General features: G+C 47.7%; 1 protein-coding gene across 3 annotated transcripts in view; it reads right to left on the bottom strand.

The window, feature by feature from the left end:
• The window catches only part of LOC119461843 (MAP kinase-activated protein kinase 2), a 329,640-nt gene that overhangs the window by 247,881 nt on the left and 56,110 nt on the right, over nt 1–25,649 (bottom strand). For all 3 annotated transcript variants that reach the window (XM_049672746.1, XM_049672747.1, XM_037723215.2), the window contains exon 3: nt 6,052–6,116. In XM_049672746.1, the coding sequence (XP_049528703.1) occupies nt 6,052–6,116 (65 nt within the window). The remainder of the gene's footprint in view (nt 1–6,051; nt 6,117–25,649) is intronic.

Here is a 25,649-nt window from a genome sequence, read left to right as displayed (position 1 = left end):
TTCCTTCAATTATCCATTCGTTTCTACCAGAAACATAAATTTCACCACCCTTATCCTGGTCACTGCACTTTAAATGTGATTGAAAACCTTTGAGAACATATGCTGCAGATTCAGACTGCATTACATTTATATCTGGTCATATGATAATGTCGTAACTATTTCAATGCATCACTCCAATACAGATTTAAGAAATCACAGTGCTTTTTAATGCTTCTGATATTTATAAATGTGTGCAAGGTCTAGAAATGATGCCATACAGGTATCATTGAAGTGTAATCTTCTTTATACCCATTCTGCGAATGAATTCACAGTGAACGTGACTAAGTCAGTCTTAACAGTTCAGCTTTGCTGAAATTCTCTTCATGCCAGATACTTCGAATTTCTTCACAAATACCCACTCCATTCTTGGTCCACACAAACTTGAATGCCTTAGCCTTAGCAACTTGCTGTTCATTCTAAAGTAGTCTTCTCGTTTCAGTCATCAAATTCTCAATGATGAATATGTTTTTCTTTATAAATATTTTACGCTTGCTAAACCATGTGTCTCTCGTGTTCCGCAAGTAAGTTTGACGATTATGGATGGTATCCTTCCTTCCCAAGCTAGGAGCCTATGAACTGCATCAATACAATCAGCAGTCAATGACAGGATATCACGTTTTCCACTAGTGATCTCAAAAGAATGTTGAGATCTTTATTGGCACTTGTTTTCACACCATGAATTTCAATATTATTCCTTCTCAAGTAAATCTCTAAGTTTGTGACCGCCATCTGCAGTTTTGCAATTTTTTTGTCCTATGCTGCAAAACATGCGTCTAATTCATCACAATGGCACAACGGGTTAAATAGTCGCGATCATTATCCACTTGTTGCCGTCGGTTGACAGAGGAATGTCGTCTGAAGCTGCGCATCTCCTCCTCTCCAAGCGCGACATTCTCACGACAAGTGCGTCGGCCCATAGTTTCTCCTCCTGTTATTCTTTCTCCATGGCTATCACTGAGCTGCAGCACACTCATAGCCACACAAACACCTTGCGTCAGTAGATGTGATGGTTACTTTCCGCTACCATTTCACCTTCGCACATTCCTCCACACATCACTTCGACTACGACACTGGCTCATGGAGGAAGTGTAACACTGTCAAAGTAAACACGAAGCGCGTCATCACGTTGCTTGCAGTCATGCCCATCGATTAGTAAGTCACCCGAGAAAGTGATATCTCCCCATAACAGCACCGTATTTCTGCAGGGCGTAAACCCCGAGAATGACGTCACAGGAGCAGTTGCGTAGGACAAGGCGTGTATGCATGTTCATCCTCGAATTCCAACTCTTTCATCAGTGGCGCACCGACAGGGGGGGATTTGGGGGTTGTAACCCCCCCCTGAGGCCGACCTAACCCCCCCTTTTGTTTAAGCCCTTTTTCTTTCCTTGCGCATTTGAGTACTGCAACTAAGATGTAAGACGCACAATCGTCTGCACACCCGCAAAAAGCGCATTTTTTGAGAATTTCCCGTGAAGAAATTGAAATTAGTGCTGTTTGGAGGGTATTGGCAAACTGTCAACCCCCCCCCCCCTGGCAGAGATCCTGGGTGCGCTACTGTCTTTCATCCAGGTGCCCAGTAGAGTGACGGTGGAACCCCCAGCTGTCCGAACCTGTGAGCCATACCAGGTTGTTATTGCTTTCATTACGAGTGTTGCCATCTTCCTTCTTAAAATATAATACACTCAAACCTCCTTATAACGGAACAGGATATAATGAAATAATGGATATAACGAAGCAAATGAAGTTTCCTTTGAAAGGCCCATAGATATCCATGTATTTAAAACCTCGTTTTAACGGAGCGAAATTGTCCTGCCAATGGATATAACCAACTAGATTCGCCTCCGAAACCAAAATATACCTGACCATAGCGCGCGGAATACATCACTTTACGCGGTGTTCGGCACTCTTTCACAGGGCAGTTCAACACTCCCGCGTCGAATACATCGTCGCACAACACTGGTCTTTCTCACCGCCGCGCGCAGCTGCACACCGGCGCACTTGCAGTGGCTCACTATCACACTTTTCCACTGGCCTCTCTCTTGCGCGTGCCTAATTGTGCGCGCCACGCCACCCTGCGCCACGCTGCACGGCATCACCTCCGAGATCTCCCCGGCGCAATCTCGGGGGTCAAGCGCAAGCAAGTCACACCATGCTGCACTGCTAAGCGAGGAAATGTGAAAGATTAGCGTATTCACTTCTCTTTTTGCTTACGGCACGCTGCGCAGGCAGCCGCAGCTGGACCTGGCCTCCGACATCTCCCCGGAGAACTGAATGCTGCGGTCACGCAGTGCATTCACTTCTTCCTGTGGCTTGCAGCAGTGCGTGGCCTCCGAGATCGGATTGCTACCGGTGTAATCTCGGGGGCCACAAGCCGGCCAAGCAAAGTTCGCTTGCCTTCTCGACCACATTCCAGAGCACTGTGTTGTGTGCCAGGTGCTGCTCAACTGAGACGAGCCAAGTGGAAAGCAGACACGGAAGTATCGTGTTGCACACGCCGAAGATTTTTTTGTTTTATCCAAATTTCATAGCATGTGTCATGAGTAAGAGGTCGGCGGCGAAATAAAAGAAGACAAGGACGATGTGATTGGAGCGTTCCGAACGGCGCGAGCGCGCAAGGCGCGTGATCCGAGCTGTGATCGAGGGAGAAGCAAGACTGAGCGAGCATTATCGACGTGGCTCCGGGCCAGGAAGGTCGCATCGCCAGCTCTGCTCTGGCGACGGGAGACTTGGGGGTCTGGCCGAGTCCGTGACGTTGGCCGTCCATGGTGTGGCCGTCGACCTCGGCAAGTTCGAGTGACGCTCCTGGACCGGCTGCAGCCTCTCACGGCAGGACCGGGCACCCCAGAAAGGACCCCTCTTCCACGGCAGACCGGCACGTTCGATGATCCCCGGAACGCCACGTCGGCACTCGGGAAAGAAGCTGGTCGGAAGCGGCGGCCGAGCACGTCACTAGGCCTAAGCCGTCGCGCCTCCCTGCCACGTCAGCAACAGCGACCGGGTTACCCAGGCTCCCGAGACGAGCGAGTTCAACGACCGACTGCAAGGCAGCAACGACTTTAAGAAAGGCCCAACGAGATTCCCGCCGGGAGAATACGAGCGACGAGGGCGAACTGAGTAAGGACGATACATTCTTGTAGTAGGCCAGAGTTGCCAGACGTTTGCGTGGGAAACGCCCAGAATTAGTGTAGGCGCAGTTAAGGACATGTTTAGTGTTTATTAGTTCCTTAGGTTGTATTTTTGTCAGCATTTATTTATTCATTGTTCAGTGCGTATTTGAGTTTTTGGTTTGAGGTTTTTGGGTTTGTGGTGTGATTAAATATCTGCTTGCTGTGTCGCCATGCCTCTTCCCTCTCCATCTCTTCTAACACCCGCACGCCCCCAAGATCGGTGACGACAAAAAACATCACAGCATGCGTGGCCATGTAGCAGTTCCGCGAGCCGCAGTGTCATCTTATTTTCATGTTTATAATGTGCACCCCTTCGGCATATATTGTAGTAAATGACAATAACGGATAATGTCGGCTCCCCTTCAACTTTGTTATAACGAGGTTAGAATCCAATAAAGCACTATCCGTATAACCATCGATCACCATTGGTATGTCGAGCGAAATCCAGTCATTCTGTTCAGTTGCAATTGACGTCGGATCAGTACCTTTCCCTGTTCGTTTCAATCGCAAGTCTTCAGCTAGTTTTCCTGGCGGCGACTTGGCAATCATGCGCTAGAATATTGCTGGGGTGGTGGCGAAAACCGCCTAGGCGGTGGTGAGCGCAACTGCCGCCTGGTAGGCGGTGGCAGGCACTGCTGAGCTAGATAGTTTTTAATGCCCCAAGGTCTTTGGCCAAGTTCGGGTCTGCCAGTGCCCATACCAATGCAACCCAAAGCATTGGTATGGGCACTGGCAGTACAAATTCTCTGTCTCATCACATTGGAAGCACAGAGGACAGCGGTCCAATTGATCCAAACCATATTGATACATACATATATACATGTTTATCTTTCACCAGTGGCCGCTTTCCACCGGCTAACAAATGTTAAACGTTATCGCTCGGCGCAGGACGCGCCTGTATCGGAAGTTTCTAGAATGTTATCGATGCTTCATTCCGTTGCCTGTTTTCACCGACGCTTATGTTATGTGATTGTATGACCGACGCGAATTGCCTAGAACTTTCTGGAAGATCCGCGGGCATCAGGGATTAATCTGGAACCTTCAATGACTCGGGTATAAAAGCCGACGCGTTTCACCGCGGATCAGATTTGGATGACCGCCGACTGTGTTCGCCGCTTTCGTTGTGCTTCGAGTGTAGCTTGCTTTTGTGCGCACAGGTTCGCCCAATAAAGAATTAGTTTCGTCATACACAGTTTTATGACTGTTTACTTCAGCGTCACTACTATGTGACAATATAGAAGCACTGTAGGCATGTGTCATTCTTCGATGTGCTGCACCGGCTGGCCCGATTGAAGTGCAACCGGAGAAGCAGCATGAACAAACGGCGGGGGAGATGAAGCAGGATGTCTTAAGCCTTCTGCGCAAGTCGCACGGTGGTGTACAATAGGCGCACGTGTGGTGTCAGCAAAACGCACAGTGGCCTGGAGCGCTTGGTGCACTTCATCTTTTTAATCACTCGCGTCCGTGTTTTAATCACTCGTGTCCGTGTTTTTTTGCGCTGTGTTTTCGGCAATGAATCACCAACACGCCCAAGCTTCCACGCTAAATCGCAATGGAGCTCACTGTAGGTTGTGGCATGCCATAAACCCTCTGTATCTCTTCGCGCACAAGGGTGCGGATCAGTTCTCAAAGATTGTCACTGTTACTTGGGATGGCCGTGAAATATTGGTAGTGGATGTTGTGTTCACTTGCCCCTCGCAGAAGTTCGGTCGATGCTAAAGCATTTTTTCCATATTTACGCTCTCGGATAAACATTCGGTGGCCATCTTTGGAGGGCTCTGCACAAGACCAGCAAAGAGCTGCTCCTTCACTCCTCGCATCAGGTGACACAACTTCTTGACCTCAGTCATTCCTGAACCTGCTCTTCTGAAGAAGCGCATCGCATCTTCGACAAACGTGGTAACAATTTCATTGGGAAGCTGGACGCAGGCCTGGATCGCTCGTTCTGCTCGTTCGCAGCAATCGGCACTGGTGAAGGTGTCCAGTAGCCGATAGTGGAACTCACGCCAAGACGTCGGTTGCTCCTCAGAGTTTCAAAACCCCATACATGCGCCGTCGTTCAGGCAAAAGTACACATTTTTAAGTTTAGTCGCATCGTCCCATTCATTGTATTCGGCCATGCGCTCGAAGTCAGCCATCCAGTCTCCGATGTGTTCGAACACGTCACTGTGGAACGACTCGAGAACCCGTGGATTCTGAAGAGTGTACTGGTTCGTGACTGCGCTTTCCATTGAGGTGGTCTGAATCGTTGCGTCAGCTTCCGGAGGCAGTCCCCGGATCCTGCGGCTGGCCCGACGCACGGGAGTGCACTGGGCTGGTGGTTCCACTCCTGGGAGAGGTCTGCGGCATGCGTGAGAGTAGCTACCCAGCATCCCCCTCACTTTGACACATATCTTGAAAAGAAACTGGTGGCGTTTATTGAGAGCAACTGGCTCTTGCAACTGCAGGAGCCAACAGCAACTCGGCCCAAATGGTCACTTTTTCAGAAAAGCGACCATTTGCGACCAACTTGGTTGCTGTCAGTCGCCAGTGTGATTGAGCCTTAAGAATGCTTGCGGCATTAATAGAGGAGCTTATAACTGTGCAAAAATAGAGTGTGGAAAGATGCAATAATATCTGGACTTGCGTTTGGAAATCCAGTGCTATGCTTACAGTAAGAAATATGGTGAGGGCTTGAAGCAAGCCAAACAGCATTAAATAGATACTAAGCATTGGGAGCCAAATGAAGGCTGACAAGGCAGCAGATAGGGAGATCTCATTTTGTTAATGCCTACCCCTCACACAGTGGTATGTTGTCGTGGATGTACTGCAATTATGCGAGTTGAAACAAATGTGTGCCACTTGCCTCTTTCCGTGAAGGCACCTTCAGCTCTTTCTTGAATCCTTTGGAACAACTCTCCTCCTTGCATGCTGCAAAAGAGAAGCGAGTGTTACAATGTTAATAGTTTGTGTTCACTTGCGCCATGCCTGGCAACAGCGGCAGGTAGTCACGGGAGAAGTCGGTTCATTCAGAGTTGAGGGCCTGGAATGTTCCTTTCCCGTTATCACCCTGGCCATCTGCACGAGCATCAACTAACGACCAAGATGGGACTCGAACCCATAGCACAGCAACGAGGGTAAAAGTAAGTTCTCACAACACTCGACCACATGCCCAATTTCGGCAATCTCGAGCCATTCAAGGGAGGAGACGACTGGCCCTACTACGTGGACCAGCTCGAAGCGTTTTTCGTGGCGAACGATATTGCCAAAGACAAGCGAACATCCGCATTCATCAGCGGCTGTGAGCAGGACACATATGCATTGCCTATTTGGCCTCCATAACACGTACCGACACCGAGCTGTCCCAAAAGGAACAGACCGACCTGGAACCATCGCATCTTCATCATTGATGGGAGGCAACAAAAGTGGCTGAATTCACGCAACAAATTCTACAGCGCCGCAAACAACTGACGCTACGTGGGCCTCGTGCACGTCGTGACATCATCGAGCTGTGTAAAGGAAACGGGCCGATCAGATACCGTTCAGTGGTGGTGGCAGCCGGCGGTCGGACAAGTGACTGACTTCCTCAAATATTGCAGGTTGGTGACTAACCTTCCAGATTTCTTTTTTTCGCAGTTGTTCCGCCCACTGTCACCACCACGGCATTTGTAATTTACCTTATAAGTGTAGCATGTCTGAAAGTGCTGTACCTTAAACGTGCGAATTGAGAATGGTTGAATCTAACTTGTGTTTAGTTTGCAAAGAGAGTCTTCCCGATTCCGGCAGTTGCCCATTATGCTCAGAATGTAGCTATGGTTATCACGTTGGCAGTTGCTCAGGGGTGACGAAAACAGCATTTAGATCAAGCGACGAGATGACAAAAAACACATGGAAATGTCAAGCATGTGTTATTTTGGCTGCCCACGGGAACACCGGGTTAAAAAAACTGAGGCCAAAGCAGACATCAGACTTGGGGAAAATACTGGCAGAAATCTATGGCAAGTTGTCAGAAATACCCGCTATAAAATACGAAATTGACCAACTAATGCTGCTAAAAGAAACAGTACAAAACATGGAACAATCAGTTCAACACTTATGAGTCCAGTACGACGACGTACTTAGTGAAATGAAGAAGCAGTTATCTGAAATAGCTGCTCTAAAGAAAAGAGTGGAAAAAGCTGAAGCAAGCTATGACACTCGGGAAGCTGCGACAACAGGTTAACTACTTGGAGCAATACAGTCGGCGCCAAAATTTAGAAATTCATGGTCTGCCGCAAAGTCACAACAAACAGCTGCTCGACAAACTAAATAACCTAGCCATTCAGTTGAATTTTGCTGTGCTCACATGAGCGGAAATAGACGGCTTGCATAGGCTTCTGGCTAAGCCAGGCAAAGAACCAGCGCTGCTCGTTCGCTTTGTGTTGCGTGTCACACGGGACGAATGGATGGGGAATGAGGGCCACTTGAAGTCTACTAAATCTGATGTCTACCTTCTTGACAATCTGACAGCAGAAAATAAGAAGCTTTTATGGTTGATGAGAGCTACAGCGCAAGAAAAACACTATCAGTATGTTTGGCACAAAGAAGGAAAGGAAGAAGGAAAGTGTTTGTGCGCAAGGAGCGATCCGCATTGAAGCAGATTTAGATAAGATTCAGTGAGCTCGTGATTCATTTCAAATGTGTTTCTACTGTGGCATTTCACTGATGGCGGAATTATCTAACATAAGTTATCATGACAGTTGTGCTTTCAACTCTGCCTTGCACTCTCCTTTTTATAAACCTAATGATCGTTTGTCTATTTTTCATGTAAATAGCAGGAGCTTGAGCGGTAAGCGCATTGAATTAGAAACAGCTCTGGATACATTACATCAAAGTTTGATATTCTTGCATTTACCGAGACGTGGTTTTCGTCAGTCTCCGATGTCAATTTTCGTGATGGTTAGGTATGCAAAATTGTCTACAGAAAAAATCGTCGAGGTGGCGGTTGTTCACTTTATATCAAAAATAACCTTAGCTACTCTGTTCTTTCCAAATTATTGGTTGTTAATGAGAATTATGAGTCGATTGCTGTGAAATGCTGTGGTACTGTGATCGCAACAGCTTATCGTCCTCCTTCTGGTGATTTTCGTGAATTTCATTTGTTTGTTAGCAAAGTTCTTCAATGCGTGACCACGTTAGGTCTGTCGATTGTTCTGATTGGTGACTTCAATATAAACTTATTATTAGCAAATCCTCAAACGCAACGTTTTATAGATGTCATAGAGTCATTTAATTGTGTTAACACTATTAAATCACCCACCAGAATAACGGCAAACACTGGAAGTTTAATTGACTTGTGTATTACCAACCACGATGTCGCAGATGTGCTCTCAGGAATCCTCACTTTAGACGTTAGTGATCATCTGCCAATCTTTGTTTTCATACCACGCCCCAAAAGAAGAAACTGTCGTACGCATGATGTCCCTTTGTTGAGCAGGAATTTTAATAGTGAGGCATTAGATTCTTTTCGATCTATGGTCGACAGTATAGATTGGGTGGATGTATGTAATGAAAGTGATCCAAGTTTATCCTACGATATATTCTTGTACAAAATTAAGTGTTCTTACGACATTGCCTTTCCACTACATCAGGTGAAAGGACACAAGAAATCTAGAAAACCATGGGTTACCCGTGAGTTATACAAGAGAATAAAACGAGGGATAGGTTATTTGATGCATTTATTCATTTCAAAGACGAAACGACACTCCAGGAATATAAAAAACTCGGACCTTCGGAAAGCTCGCGCTCAATGCTACAAAGATATGTTTGTGTCCATATCAAACAATCCTAAAAAAATATGGACAGCAATTCGGAGACTCCAAGGCAACCCAAACAGTTTGATCCCTAGCACACTTATTTTCGACAATGCAAAATATACTGACTCTTCGCTAGCAACCAAATTTAATGATCACTTTTTGCAAACTGGGGTTACAAATACCATTCCCACGTATAGTTCCACAAAAGATCTAAATGGTTATGTTTCATTAGACAGTACAAACTCTGTTTCTTTCCCCATGCAGTGAAATTGAAATCTTTAATTTAATTAGGTCTCTTAAAAGAGACAGTGCACCCGGATATGACGAAATCAAAGCAGAACCAATCATTCGCGTTGCTAATACAGTGGAATCTCGATGATACGATCACGGCTAATACGAATTTCCGGTTGATACGAAATTTTCTGAGGTCCCGGTCGAGCCCGATTACTTTGCAACATGCTAGAGAGCGGTTGTTACGAATCGATTTTCAACCCGAGTCGGTTGATACGAATAAACGCCGCCCCACCGACGGCCGCGAAAGAGAACAGTACGCAGTCACGCGCATTTTCCCTTTCTCTTTTGGTGCGAAGGAGCGGACGCGGCGCCGGACAGCGCGGAAGCCGCGACTGGGAGCGAAGAGTTTGAAGCGGTGGCGCGTTTGTTGCATTTCTTTGTGTCTCTTCGCTCGCTGCGGCGGCCGCGCGTGGGGAAGCGCGGCCGCCTCAGCAAGCGAAGGTTCGTGCGGTCTATCGCTGCAACGGAAACTGAGCCCCGTAAGCACAGCGCACACAAAGGTCACAGCCGTGTGGAGATCGCTTTCAAGATACGGTGCGCACGACAACACCGACAGCCGGCACAGGCGCAAAGTACAAGAAGGCATTTGTTGGCAGAGTAGGAGCCCCCCCCCCCCCCTCCCTCCCTCCCATACCCCCATGGCCTTTCGCACAACGGAAGTCGCATTTGCTCTTCGCTGTGCGTTTGCTCTTCGCTGTGCGTTCACTGTCCGTGAAGGCGCGCCTCCCCCGCGCACTTTCACTCGCACATGCGGCGCGCGGTGACGACTTTATCGCCGTTGGACTCGTGCTCCACGTCTCATGCTCCTCCTCCGCTTAGCCCTCGTTGATCTCCTCTTCCATCGGTGATCCCACCTCGTGCTCGCTATCGCCCTTGTCGGCGAGATTTTCCTGCGGAAGCCGCAATTTCGTCTAACGCGGCTGCACTGTAAGCGGTATGCTTATACATGAAGTTCTATGGGAGGGTAAACGGGAGTCGAAAAAGGATGCGTTGTAGCCAGTTCTGCACTATAAACGGTTACGTTATAAGTGGTCTATACTGTCAATGCTTTTTACGTACGTGTGCCTGAGTGAGTTCACCTCTTGACTCTTTAATTTAGCTAGTTTTAATTGTGTTTCGATGATACGAATTTCGGCTAATACGAATTTTTTCGTGACCCCGTGAGATTTGTATCATCGAGATTTCACTGTATTTTGTGTGCCCCGCTATGTCATATATGCAACAACACGCTGGTTACAGGGATTTTCCCAGCTAGTATAAAAATAGCCAGAGTAATAGTTCTGCATAAAGGCGGATCATTAAATGATCTAAATAATTATAGGCCAATATCTGTGCTACCCGTTTTTTCAAAAGTTTTCGAACTAATTCTAAAGATCAGGATAACCAAATTTCTGGATCAAAAGCAGGCCCTTGTCGAACAGCAGTATGGTTTTCGCAAGAATAAGTCAACAGCAGAGGCACTACTGAACGTTAAAGAAGTAATACTTAATAATTTTGAAAATAAGGTATACCACTGTAGGAGTTTTTCTTGACTTCAGAAAAGCTTTTGATTCTATTAAGCATCAGATTCTGTTTCAGAAGCTTCCTTTATATGGAATTAGAGGTGTTGCTTTAAATCTCATTCATAATTATTTTTCAGGTAGATTCCAGTTTGTAAACCATAACCGTGTTTGCTCAGAGTTGAAGGAAATAAAGTACGGTGTACCACAGGGGTCCATTTTAGGTCCTATATTTTTTCTTATTTATATCACTGATATTGTAAACATACCGTTTACACCAAAAATGGTCCTCTATGCCGATGATACCAGTCTATTCTTTTTTGGTCGTAATTTAGCTGAATTCAAAAAAGTGGCAAATAATTGGTTACACGAGTTGCTAATTTGGTTGTCTCTCAATCAACTTGAGTTAAATGTTTCTAAAACTAAATTTATTGTTTTTAAGCCCAGGAACAAACCTGATATCACTGATAATTTTTCTTTGTTTTGATACCTGTGCGATTGAATGTGTTTCTGTATTTAAATTTCAAGGAGTAATTTTCGAAGAAAATTTGAATTGGACCCCTCATGTAAATAAATTGCATTCCAGCATTTCATGCATTTCATTACATGCTCTCTAAAATCCGGCATCTGGTTCCGACTTGGTTAAACGTCCGTTGTATTAGTCACTCATTCATTCTCATCTATACTACTGCTTATTGATCTGGGGAACCACAAGCAAAACAAACTTAAGCAGACTAACCATCCTTCAAAAACAAGCTGCCCGCCATATAGAAAACCTCGGATGACTAAATCACATAGCAGAGTTCTCGTTAAAAAATTAAACACTTAAAATCGATCAGCTATACAACCTCAAGCTAGCTACATACATAAAAGGTGAAATACAGAAAAATGAGTCTGCATTTGTAGATACATATTTACTTAATAGCAAGCAATACAAACTAAGATATAAGAAAAAAGGGGGAACCGAGGGGCCCGATTATTATTAATCATATCATAAGAAGCCAACAAACAATGACACCAAGGACAACATAGGGGAAATTACTTGTACTTACTAATTGAATTAAAGAAATGAGAAATTAATGGAAATGAAAACGGATGAAAAAACAACTGCTGCAGGTGGTCAACGAACCCACGTCTTCGCATTACGCGTGCGATGCTCTCACCATTGAGCTACCACGGAGCCGTTTTCCCATCCACTTTCTGGGGTATTTATGTTTTTACAACTAGAACTAACCCTGGGAGTGATAGCCAGAGCCACCACTCACAAACCTAGGGGCGGATGTGGAACATCCTTTCTGCCGCGGGCATCACGAGCACGTGATCTTTTTGGGTGATGGCAACTGGTGAATAAACCCACATATGCTACCTGAAGGCGTCAATGTTGCCGGATTCGAGCCCTCGTTATGTAATGAACACGAAAAAAGGGAACCGAGGGGCCCGATTATTATTAATCATATCATAAGAAGCCAACAAACAATGACACCAAGGACAACATAGGGGAAATGACTTGTACTTACTAATTGAATTAAAGAAATGAGAAATTAATGGAAATGAAAACGGATGAAAAAACTACTGCCGCAGGTGGTCAACGAACCCACTTCCTCGCATTACGCGTGCGATGCTCTCATCATTGAGCTACCGCAGAGCCGTTTTCCCATCCACTTTCTGGGGTATTTATGTTTTTACAACTAGAACTAACCCTGGGAGTGATAGCCAGCGCCACCACACACAAACCTAGGGGCGGATGTGGAACACCCTTTCTGCCGCAGGCGTCTTGAGCACGTGATCTTTTTGGGTGGTGGCAACTGGTCAATAAACCCAAATATGCTACCTGAAGGCATCAATGTTGCCGGATTCGAGCCCTCGTTATGTAATGAACGAGAAAAAAGGGAACCGAGGGGCCCGATTATTATTAATCATATCATAAGAAGCCAACAAACAATGACGCCAAGGACAACATAGGGGAAATTACTTGTACTTCCTAATTGAATTAAAGAAATGATAAATTAATGGAAATGAAAATGGATGAGAAAACAACTGTCCGCAGGTGGGGAACGAACCCACATCTTCGCATACGCGTGCGATACTCTCGCCATTGAGCTACCAACGGGCGGTGTTCTAAGGGCGGTGTTCCACATCCGCCCCTAGGTTTGTGAGTGGTGGTGCTGGCTATCACTCCCAGGGTTAGTTCTAGTTGTAAAAACATATATACCCCAGAAAGTGGATGGGAAAACGGCTCCGCGGTAGCTCAACGGTGAGAGCATCGCACGCGTAATGCGAGGACGTGGGTTCGTTCTCCACCTGCGGACAGTTGTTTTCTCATCCGTTTTCATTTCCATTAATATATCATTTCCTAAATTCAATTAGTAAGTACAAGTAAACGTTGTTTAAAAAATATTGTGAAATCCTATCTGTTGTCCTGTACACCTCCATAAAAAAAAATCACAGCATATCCACGGGGTGAATGATGATGAGTGGGCGAAGCTCCGGAGGGAATCATCGGATCTCCCGCTTAAGGGGACGCTAGCACAAACGCGTTAGAAACGTGCAGTACTCTCTAGTAAGGGGGAGCGGCCACAGCGTCTTACGCAGCCATTTACACATGCCGGAACGTGCACCGCGTTTGCCGACGCCATCACATGACTGCTGAGACAGTATACCCCCCGTATTCATAAACGCTCCTCGACTTGAACTTGACTTGCCACCGCCTTGGGCAGCGCGTTCGAAACGCGTTGAAGGTAAGGCGGAGAGGCCACAGCGTCTTACACCAGCGTCTTACACGGGCCGTAACGCGCTAGCACAAACTCGTTAGAAACGCGCTAGCAACGCGGCCTTTCGTTAATGTTGGGTATTTATTGCCATCGTGGTGCATGTGTCTCTATGTGCGCTTCGTGGCGTAGTGGTTAGCGCCGCGCGTTCGGAAGCGAGGGGTCCCTGGTTCGATTCCGCGCTACGGACACAACTTTCGGAATTTTTTTTTCATAAAACGCCGGAAGCGTTCTCCGGAAGCCGGAAGCTGGCTTCCGGAACCGGAAGCGGAACCGGAAGCGGAACCGGAAGTGGAACCGGAAGTGGAAACGGAAGCGGAAGTGGAACCGGAAGCGGAAGTCGGCTTCCGGTTATACTATACGTATACATATATATGTATATATGGGTATACATACATATACGGACACACAACGCCATCTAATGAGCAATTCATAAAACTAGACGTGGCTACCTACTACGACGGGGACGAACGGGTGCCGCTATAAGGAGCTGTATGACCTCAAGTGCCAGGTTATAACGATGAAAAAAAAATTGTGTGTGTTTTACTAACTATCGCTATTTTTTGCTGTACCAAGCTTATTTCCCGTACAATGCTTTCGCTATCTACTGTTTTATTTCTGGTAGAATGTTCACGCCACTGTTGAACTGTGCATGGGTGGTAGGGCCATTGTCAGGCAGTCTCTTCTGCCTTTAGTCATGCCTTCCCGTGACCTGTATTGTGTCGGAAACAATGAAATGAAATGAAATTGCTCTGCAATTTGGTCAAGCCTGACAAGCCTAGTGACAAAACGCTCAACGAGATTCTTTGGTTCTTGGAAACCATTACTGCATGCTCGAAGCCATCTGCCAATTTGCAGTGTTTCCGCTTCAAGTTGTGCATTCGCGCGGAAGGGAAATCTGTCTGTAATGCAGCACTGAAAAGCCTTTCCGAGCACTGCAACTTCGGTGCTGAACTTGCTTGAAAATCTGCTCTGCGACCCTATCATCTTTGAGAACGCCGTGCAGGCAGCCCTGGCAATAGAAGCAGCAAAAAAAGAAGGATGAAGGGGGCACAGCACAAGCTCACACTAGCAGCACCTTCACGACTCTCCATGTCTTGTAAGGCTTGGGGGACGTCACAGGCTAATGCTGCAGGGGTGGACACCTTGCATCCGAATGCAAGCACATGAAGACCGTCTGCAATTACTGTCACAAATGAGGTCACTTGGCGAAAGTATGCAACATGAAACGAAAGGACAGCCAAGCCAAAAGCCACATTCGTTCTCGACACGAAGTTCATTGTTGAGCTACCGTCATCGCGTGAATACTGTCCGAGATGAAGGCGCCGCTACAACTTTGTCTTCTGAAGTTTTCGACATGTGCCAAGTTGATGACAGCAAGCCGCTCCCGCATGGAACTGGGCACGGGGGCAAGTGTCATTGCCAAGTCACGTTTTCTACAGCTCTTGCCTTCGGTTCCTGTGCAGCCATTGCAATTGTTTCTGCGAAGCTATTCCAAGTAACTGAAAGAAATCCAAGGCAAGTCCGATGTCAGTGTAAAATTTCAAGGCAAGGCAGCTGACGGTAGCATTTTTCTAACCGGGGACGGATCACCCACTCTGCTAGGACACAACTGGTTGCACGAGCTAGGCATCGGCCTCTCCGACATTAAAGTGAAGATCCATGCACTTTCTGACATCGAACACCTAATACAAGATGCTGAAGTGTTTGAAGGCCTGGGTACGTTCAGGGGTGCCAAAGCTTCCCTACATGTTCCTTCAGATGCCCCACCACAGTTCTTCAAGCCATGCCCACTGCCGTAAAACCCGACAGATGGAGTCGCCCAAGGAATTCAGAGATTAAGAAGAGATTCCATCCTTGTTCCAGTGAAGAGCAAGACAGCAAAGTGGGCTGCACCTATTGTTCCTGTGAGAAAAAAGGATGGGCGTGGAGACTTTGGTGTCACCATAAACGCAGTAGCAACAGTGGAGCAGTAGCCGATTCCAAGGGTTGAGGACCTGTGGACCGTGCTGGCTGACGGTGAGAAATTTTAAAAATTCAACTTGCGAGACACATTCCAGCAAGTTGTGCTTGATGAGACCTCTAGAGAGTATGTCCCGATTTCGACGCATATGTGGTTGTTAAAATACACCCGCTTGCCTTTTGGGGTCTCGTCTGCACCTACAATATTTCAACGTGAGATGGAGAACTTGCTAAGGGAACTGCCACATGTAGCAGTCAACTTGATGACATTCTCGTCATTGGTGCAAACGATGCTGAGCACCTTGCAGCCTCCGTCCTGTGCTTGGCAAACTACAAGAATCTGACCTTAAGTTGAAACTCGACAAGTGCCACTTCTTCGTGCCACAAGTTGAATATCTTGGGCACATGCGAGACACATTCCAGCAAGTTGTGCTTGATGAGACCTCTAGAGAGTATGTCCCGATTTCGACGCATATGTGGTTGTTAAAATACAGCCGCTTGCCTTTTGGGGTCTCGCCTGCACCTACAATATTTCAACGTGAGATGGAGAACTTGCTAAGGGAACTGCCACATGTAGCAGTCTACTTCGATGACATTCTTGTCATTGGTGCAAACGATGCTGAGCACCTTGCAGCCTCCGTCCTGTGCTTGGCAAACTACAAGAATCTGACCTTAAGTTGAAACTCGACAAGTGCCACTTCTTCGTGCCACAAGTTGAATATCTTGGGCACATCATCAGAAAGGAAAGGCTTTCCTCGAATGTTGACAAGCTGGCTGCCATTATGTATGCCCCCGTGTCACAAGATGTCATGGAGCTCCAAGTTTCTTGGGACTTGTCAATTTTTATCGTCATTTCTTTCCCGTTGCACTTGCTTCTTTGTGATAGAAAGAAGTGGCAGCGGGGACAACAACAGCCAGATCCATTCACTGCCTGCAAGCACCTGGTCACTCGAGCTCCAGTTCTAGTGCATTTACCCCTGAGAGGCCTGTGTGCCACAGCTGCGACGCATCGCCTTATGGTATAGGTGCAGTTCTGGCGCCCAATGATGCTGATGGCCGAGAACGTCCCATTGCTTTTTGCCTTGAGGAGCTTGTCAAAAGCAGAACAAAACTACAGTCACTTGACAAGGAGGCACTGGCTTTGGTGTGGATCTGTTCCACCAGTACTTGTGGGGCATACCATTTGAAGGACACACTGACCACAAGCCACTTCTTGGACTGTTGGGTGCCAACAAGCCTGTTCCAGTGCAAGCTTTGCCTCGAGTGGTCAGGTCGGCTCTGAAGCTCTCCGCTTACAAGTACGAACTTGTATACAAGCATGGTAAAGAGCTCAATCATGCCGATGCTCTTAGTATACTGCCGCTGCCCAATGACAGCACCGCATTCCCTCACCCTGCTGAGAAAGAGGAGGCATATCCGCGACTCCTTTCACTCGTCGTTGTGGCACGAGCCACAAGGAACCATCCAGTTCTGGGTCGTGTTCTTCCTTTTATTTTGAAAGGATAAAGCCTCCCAGGAGAGACCAGAGTGGAACCCCTTGAACACCAGAAGCACAGAACTGAGTCTCCGTGAGGGTTGCCTACTAATGAGCATCAAGAGTCGTGGTTCTATTGCAGGCCCAGGTACTTGCCATGCTTCATGCCAGCCAACCTGGTATTGATAAGAGCAAGATGATTGCCAGGAGCCATGTCTGGTGGCCAGGCATACACAATCACATTGCCAACAGTGCCAGGCTCAACATCAAAGTGCACAGCCGGTCCAACAGATGCCCTGGCCTCAGCAACCCTGGTCAAGGCTTCACATTGATTCTAGGACATAGATGTTTGGTTATTGTGGATGCTTTCTCAAAGCGGATAGAAGTCTTCCCCGTGTCTTCCACATCTGCAGAAGCTACTATTTCCGCCCTGAGAATTGCATTCGCTCAGCACGGCCTCCCGACGTAATAGTTTCCGACAATGGTCCTGCTTTTACTAGTGCACAGTATACCACATGCTGGTAGCGCCGTATCATCCTGCCTCAAACGGTGTAGCAGAGCGAGTGGTACAGGCCATAAAAAACAAACTCAAGAAGTCTGGTTCTGGTAACCTCCAAACGCAGATCTCCAGATTCCTGTTACATTACAGGACCACACCACATCAAACAAAAGGTCAACCACTATGTGAGCACAAGGCAGGGAAAACTTTCAAGACTCCGTTGGATGTCCTGCGGCCAAGTCTACAGACATCGGTGCTTCTAAAACAACTGAAGCAAAAGTTTTACGCCGACAGAGGGTCCCGGCAGGCTCCATCCTGCAACCAGGCGATGAGGTGTATGCGCGGAAATTCCGCAGGGACGCACCATGGGTGCCTGCCAGTGTTGTGGACATCACTCCACCATCAGCCCACGTCCGTGTTGAAGATTGGACATGGTACCGACACGGTGACCAGCTGTGCCTTGCGCAGACAGAAGCACCTCTGACTTCTGCTGAAACGGACGTACTTCACCCTGCTAGTGCTGCAGTTCCACCACAATTGGAGCAGCCGCCCCTCCATACACCAGCTGTTCCGGAGGTGCCTGATGAGGAACAGCCACCTGGAACTAGCTTTTCTGGAAGTAGCTGTGCCATGGACAGTGACGTGACTGCAGTCAACAGTGGTGTGTGTGTGAAGGGTAACTCTGTCATGGCTACGCCAAGCACACCAAAGAGCTGTGACGTGGCACAAGGACTAGGAAACCAGTGAAGTACTCCCTATCGTCTTTCTCCTAAGAGGGGAGGAGGGTTGCAATGCTAATAGCTGAAGTGCAGAGCCCCCAAGCAGAGCTGATAGTTTGTGTTCAGTTGTGCCATGCCTGGCAACAGAGGCAAGTGGCCGCGGGAGAAAATAAAGTCAGTTCGTTCTGGGTTGACTCGTGATGTTCTATTGGGCTTCGCTAGCCTGATGGCCTGCTCCTTTTCCGAATAGCCACCGACTATCGTCATGAGTAAGGGGAAAGCAGACAAAGAAGAACGACGACAATGAAGAGCGCGGAACATTCGAAACGACACGAGTGCTCAAGGAGTGTAACTCGAGCCGTGATCGGGAGAGGAGCAGCACCGAGTTGGCATTGTCTGGGTGGCTTCGGTCAAGGAAGGTTGGCTCACCAGCACCGTAGTGGCAACAAGAACAGCGGGTGTTCAGCGGCCATGACGCTGGCATTCTAAGGCGCGGCCGTCAACCTCGGCGACGTTCGAGCGAGGCTCCTCGGATTTGCTGCAGCCTCTCACGCTGCAGCAAGTCCGAGCTGCTGGGTTCCAGGCACCCCAGCAGCTATCCTCCTTCAAAGGCAGGCCAGCAGCGTCACGCAACACAGTCCCCAGGGCACCTCGTCATCACTTGAGCTAGGTACATGACTGAGGGGGCAGCCGAACCCATCGCTAGGCCTAAACTCCTAGGCCTCGCTGCTACGTCATCGACGACGACTGGGACACAGGCATCAGAGACAGGCGGATTGTCCCACTGCTACACAGGTGACGAAGTCTACAGGATCGTCGGGAGTACCGATCATGGATGAAATGTGATCAAGCCCGGACTTTCAGGCAACACAAGCCGGTGACAGAAAGTAAGAATGTTCCCTTCGTGCATCGACGCGGTCAGAGAGGCTAGGGGGGTCGGACCGTTTGCCCTTTAGCCTATTGACAACTGGGATGCTATAGCTGGGGTGTTAATAGAGGTATTTGTTATATTTGTCCCCTTTCTGGCTTGTTCATTTGTGTGTTATAAATCTTTATTTTTTAAGTGCTGCTTGCAATCTTGTCTCCTGTATGTTTCCAGAGCGCCTAAATTCGTGCCAATTGCCAAGGCTGTCAGGATTTAGTTCCGGTCCTGTCACGGATTTTGGGAACCTGGTTGGATGGACTGGGATAGGATATATTAGCTACGTTTTGTGAACAAAAGCTCAGCAAGGAGCAGGGCCTCAAACTAATTGAAGATGAAAGGAAACGTGTCGATGCCGCTCGATTAGCAGAACGTGCTGCAGCTAAGAAAGCATATGAGGAGAGAAAGCAGCTCCAAGAGAAAGAGATCAAGATGCTGCAAGAAAGGTTACATGCATTGAAAATGAAAGAGAGAGAGAGACCGAGATAAAGGTGGAAAGCAGGCGCATAAGCGTAGCAGAGCAGCATAACAGGAGAAAGATGCCAGAAAAAGTTGGCAGACTAGACAGTACCCGTGACGTCATAGAAGAGAAGCTTACGACTTGGGAACCCTTGATGCTGAATGACCCATATAAGAGGATGGCTGACATCCCGATTGAGGTTTGACTAACCAAGGAGCAGAAGGTAGTAGAGAAAAAAAACTAGCTTCACCTTGGAACTACATCGTGTTGGTAATAGAAGTCTGTTTCAGCGATCGCCAAGCATCAGTGATGGGTCAGTCAAACTCCGAGAGCAATGAGAAAGCTGGTAGATACCCTAATCGCCCAAGACGTGCAACGCAGAAGTGTAAGAAGATTCACAGGAGATTGAATGTAAGACGGCGTAAGAAAACGCGTGTGCTAAGAGGATGTGCTGGTCGATGAAAAATAAAATGAAGCCAGAGTTGAACCGGAGCCATTCAAAGCTGTACAGGAAAAGCGTAGGCGTGGGAGAGGGAGGGAAGCAGACAGAAAACAGAAAATCCTAGAAATTTCGTAAAAGGAGGAAAAAGAGTGCTGGTGCATTACTGACAGAATTGAAAGAAAAATCATTTAGAAATGGCATGCACCAGGGTTCAGTGTTCAGAAATAGAAGGCAGATGGGAGCGGCTCCAACTAAAATGGTATTTTAGCCAAGAGTACATAGGGATTCTCCTTCTTCTTTCTGGGGTTTTGTGTGCCAAAACCAGTTCTGATTATGAGGCACGCCTTAGTGGAGGGCTCCGGATTAATTTTGACCACCTGGGGTTCTTTAACGTGCACTACAATGCAAGCACACGGGCGTTTTCGCATTTCGCCTCCATCGAAATGTGGCCACCGCGGCCGGGATTCAATGCCGCGACCTCGTGCTCAGCAGCGCAGCAACCCCGGCGGGTGAGTACACAGGGATGTATGTAGTTTTGCGAGCAGACGTTGTAAGCCCCATCAGGGGTGGAAATGATACAGTTTGTCTGATACACTCCTGGAAGCTGGTAAATTGCTGTTTTGGAGCAGGCTGGGAACAACTAAAATACAGTTTCAGAAGAGATAGAAGGGGCATATCAGGCTTTATTTTGCATTAGAGAAGCATGTATGATATCTTAAATAATATCTTACGACTATCGCATCAAATGAAGTATTCTATTCTGCCTTGAGCCAGGTCACGTCATTTCATTGTTAGACTCGAAGCAGCTATCTGTGCACAGCTGCCATGATTCATGTGTTTCAAAGTGTACCCAGTTTGTGCTTATCATTGCAAAGTGTTGCTGCGTGAAATACCCGCTTAGAAGTTATGTATCTGTACCTCTGCATTTACAAGTGTATTGTGTTTGTTTTCTTTTGCTTTATAACACACTTTTGGGTTTTAAAACACACTTGTGTACTGAGTCGATGTATGTTATGCTTTTCAGTTATTTTGCTGACGATGATGCTGTTTTCTAGTTTTGTTGTCTCTGTTGCCATATACCTGCATTTGTGTTATGTTATATGTAGCACGTTACAGTGGTACCATGTACCACTGTAATGCCACATCGGCGCTGTGGGTAAAGAAATAAATTTAAAAAATAATAAAACGTTGAACCTGATTATATTGTTACAAGATGAGGCTCGATCGCCTTGCACCATTTATGTTCGTAAGGAACACCGGTGTGCTAGGCAGTGGACTGATTTTAATGAAATTTGTTGCATTTGTGAAAGAAAGTTAAATTCTAGTGACTGTTTGAATCGGAATTTCGCTTTTAAGCCTGAATTTTTTCAAAGGAATTTTTAAAACTTGGTAATGTCAAAAAAAATTGCACGACGTTTCCAAATTTGTAGCTCTGCAGCAAAAACAGACATTGCAGTTCTGTAAACTGCATCCATTGGAGAATCTAAAGCGGACAAATTTTATTTATCCATTTACATTAACAATGAATTAACAACATTTTCAGATCAATTTTTGCATGATTTTCATTCATGCTCCATTGAACAGAACTCCTTAGAGCCACCCTCAGTTCTCTCATTGACCCGTTCATTCCTATGTTATCCAATTCCTGCAAAAGCAGTTCTCCTTGGTTTTCCAACAAGCTTTCGCGGCTTAATAACAAAAAGAAGAGAGTGTACAGGCAGGCAAAACTGACTGGTCTCGCGAGTGCCCATGATAAACACAAAGTGTGTGAAAAGGCTTATAAGGCATTGCTAATATTTACTCACCATAACTTTTTTGCTCATAATTTACCATGCATGCTAAAAAATAATATTCGTCGCTTTTGGCGTGTTGTGAACCCTGGAATCCGCGCTCACATCAGTCTTACAGATTCTCATGGAGTTCCTATCCCCGATTCAGATTGCGCTCAACTTCTTAATGATACGTTTGTAACAATTTTCACTCATGAAAAGTCAACTCATTGCCAACTTTAAAGGCGTTAGTGGGAATCACTATGCACGAGGTATTCATCAGTGAGTCTCGTGTTTTATCTCTACTAACCAATCTTAAAACATCATCTAGTGCTGACCATCTAGACTTCAATATTAAATATTTAAAGAATACATCGCATAGTATTTTTCTATGTTAACCGCTCTATTTTCCCAGTCACTATCAACTGGCTGTATTCCTAATGACAGGAGCATTGCTAAACTAATACACATTTTCAAATCAGGTGATCGTGCTTGTCCGCTCAATTATCGTCCCATCTCCTTAACCAGCACTATTTGTAAATTACTCGAACATATCATACACAGTCATCAACTTCCTTGAAGACCATAATATTATTTTTAAGCATCAGCACGGTTTTCGCAAGGGCTACTCATGCGACACACAACTGGCCGGATTTATTAACGACATACACACTCTGATAGACGCTGGGTTTCAAGTTGACGCAATATTTTTAGATTTTTCTAAGGCATTTGATCGTGTTCCACACCATAAGCTGTTACTTAAACTTTCACAGCTTAACATTCACCCTACTATAATTGCATGGATCACCGATTTTCTCTCATCTAGAATTCAGTTTACATCGGTTAACACATTCTAACTCATCTTATGCTGATGTTACGCCTGGAGTTCCACAAGGCAGCGTACTTGGACCTTTACTCTTTCTAATCTATATTAATGATTTACCCAGTTGCGTGTTATCCAAAATCAGACTATTTGCAGATGATTGTGTACTTTATCGATGCGTAACAAGTAACACTGATAATCACTTACTACAAACTGACCTGGATGCAATAAGTGCATGGTGTTCTAATTGGTTAATGCCATTAAATATTTTCAAAACTTGTGGGGATGCGCGACTCTCACGCGTCCCCTGATGTTGTTTTCCCCGCATGTCTCCTGTAGTCCGGCTTCTCTGCGTGGCTAAGCCCAGCGATGGTTGCGGCGCGTTGCGAGAGATGGCGCTGGTGTCGCGATGCTAACGCTACCGAACGGCGAGGTCACTTGGGAGAAAAAGGTCGGAGGCGCTCTCTCTTTGGCTTGGGATCGGCGACGAACACGCACGGACGCTTCGCGCGTGCGCCGGCCCGCTTCGCGCGACTGTCGCGCGAGGCTAAGAGCAGGACACCGGTATGGACGAACACGGATCGTTCGAGCGCGCCACCGTTCGCGTGACTGTACACGTGAACGACTAGGCGATGGTGTCATAGCATGGGGCGAACGTATTCGCTCGCTATCGGGTCGCGGTGAGTCGGACTTCCTTGATTTGTCACGCGCCCGTGTGAATGTTCTATTGGTTGTAATTCGGCTAGTATGTATTAGTGTATGAAAGGTGCAATAAATGGCCTTTTGATTGTCTGCACTACTGCGTTGTCGTTCCTTTGTCCCAAGAGCACATGTGAGACCCCACATCTGGCTGCCCAACGTGGACCTCTTGGGGCATCGGACGATAATTTTAACAGCTTTGCTCGGTTCGAGATGTTTCAACCGAAGCGTAGTCCTAGCGTGGATTTTGATCGCTAGTGTCGGCGGTGTGCTTTCTTGAGCGAGGCGACGGTTGCTGTAGCATGTTTGAACTTTTCAACATGCTAAGCCTTTTCGCGAAAGTTTTGAAGTACACTCGTCGGTACGAGAGCCACGTGGTCTGCATCCTGGGGGAGCGAGGCCTAGCGCCCGCGGAGCATTGGCAAGCCTGAAGCGAGTGAGTACGGAAGCCTCGTGGGTGGTCCGAATTTCTTATGTAAATAGCTTCTTCTATGTCTTTGACTTCGGAAGTCGAGGCTCAGGGAGCCGGGTGGCCGCGGGCCACGGGTGCCGCTACGGGCTGACTGGTATTGCAGCCTGGCACCGGGCGCTCCGACACCGTCTGGGACGGTGGGCGCCGTCAACTCGGATGCTGTGTGCACCGAGCGGAGTAGGACCACCTCACAGAGCTAACGTCTCCTCACGGCTACCTGTTCTTGTGCCCATTTTGAGCGTTGTTTTTTTTTTTTTTTTGATGCCGGTTGTTGTCAAAGTAGCGACGCATTAGGCCCAAGGCTTAACAAAGCCGCCTGTCGCACGTTGAGGGAGACAACCTGGTGGACCGTGGTGTTGAGATGTCGCACATTGCTTCCCTGATTCGTTCGCCTCGCACGAATTGAAATTACTCGTTCGACTCAAGAAAGCAAGCTTTGTTCACGTGAACTCAGCATCTGAAATGCCGTCCGAAATTTCACTAGCCGAATTGAACATCGTACCACATGGGCGATGCGTATGCCGAATTCCTCTCCCTTGCACTACTTTAGTGTTTGTCGAGTGCGTTGAGTGTACGCAGCGTGAGCGGAGTCACCCATGGTTTGCTTTCACCTGCACATCGTCAGCGCTGCTGCCCCGGACTACAATCGAGCTACCCCAGGCTTTGGAGATGCCTGTGGTCAATTCGGCGCAGCGACTTCGGCGGCCGCCAATGTCCGGCTCGCCACCCTCGGCGGCTGGGAAAAGAGCCGGCAGTCACCAACGGCTACTGCGGCTCTCGTCAGCAGGGCGCGAGCGACACTTGCTCGTGCCGACTTCTGAGTCGCCGTTTCCGGAGTCCTGGGCTGGAGTCGTGCCATCGAATCTGCAGACGTGGTGCTGTGACCAACGGACGCCAGCGGTGAACCCCAGAGTCAATGTCGGCTCGCACGTTGTGGATAACGCGTGGACATTTACTCGGTGGCGCCACTATCGCATTTACTAACTTTTGTTCGCGAATCGCGCGTTGAGAGGCCTTGTGACATGTTTCGCCGGCGTATGTGTAGTGATTTAAGGTTGGGGGGATGTGGGGATGCGCGACTCTCACGCGTCCCCTGATGTTGTTTTCCCCGCATGTCTCCTGTAGTCCGGCTTCTCTGCGTGGCTAAGCCCGGCGGTGGTTGCGGCATGTTGCGAGAGATGGCGCTGGTGTCGCGATGCTAACGCCACCGAACAGCGAGGTCACTTGGGAGAAAAAGGTCGGAGGCGCTCTCTCTTTGGCTTGGGATCGGCGACGAACACACATGGACGCTTCGCGCGTGCGCCGGCCCGCTTCGCGCGACCGTCGCGCGAGGCTAAGAGCAGGACACCGGTATGGACGAACATGGATCGTTCGAGCGCGCCACCGTTCGCGTGACTGTACACGTGAACGACTAGGCGACGGTGTCATAGCATGGGGCGAACGTATTCGCTCGCTATCGGGTCGCGGTGAGTCGGACTTCCTTGATTTGTCGCGCGCCCGTGTGAATGTTCTATTGGTTGTAATTCGGCTAGTATGTATTAGTGTATGTGTGGTAGGAGGACGACAACTTAATATTTGTGATCGGTGTGCAGAACCGATATTTGAAATGCGCGGGCTTTTCTGTGCTTGTGCTCGGAGTGCGGGGCCGAAAAGCGCGGGAGTGAGCGTCGCTGGTGCGCGTGGTCGGTGCGCGTGCCGGGGGAGACCATCGGAAACGACGGGGCAGCCAGGCGGACAGAACGGGCAGTGCAGCGAGATGGAGCGGACCGAACGCCGGCCCACGTCCCGGCATCCCGGTCCTGCACTGTGAACTGGGCGCCGCCCCGGCTTCTACCATCGACGCGGGTCCTGCGGAGCACGGCCTCGT

This window comes from Dermacentor silvarum, chromosome 8 (assembly GCF_013339745.2).
Source record: "Dermacentor silvarum isolate Dsil-2018 chromosome 8, BIME_Dsil_1.4, whole genome shotgun sequence".
NCBI classification, from domain to species: Eukaryota; Metazoa; Arthropoda; class Arachnida; order Ixodida; family Ixodidae; genus Dermacentor; species Dermacentor silvarum.
This window is presented reverse-complemented; position numbering and strand designations above follow the sequence as displayed.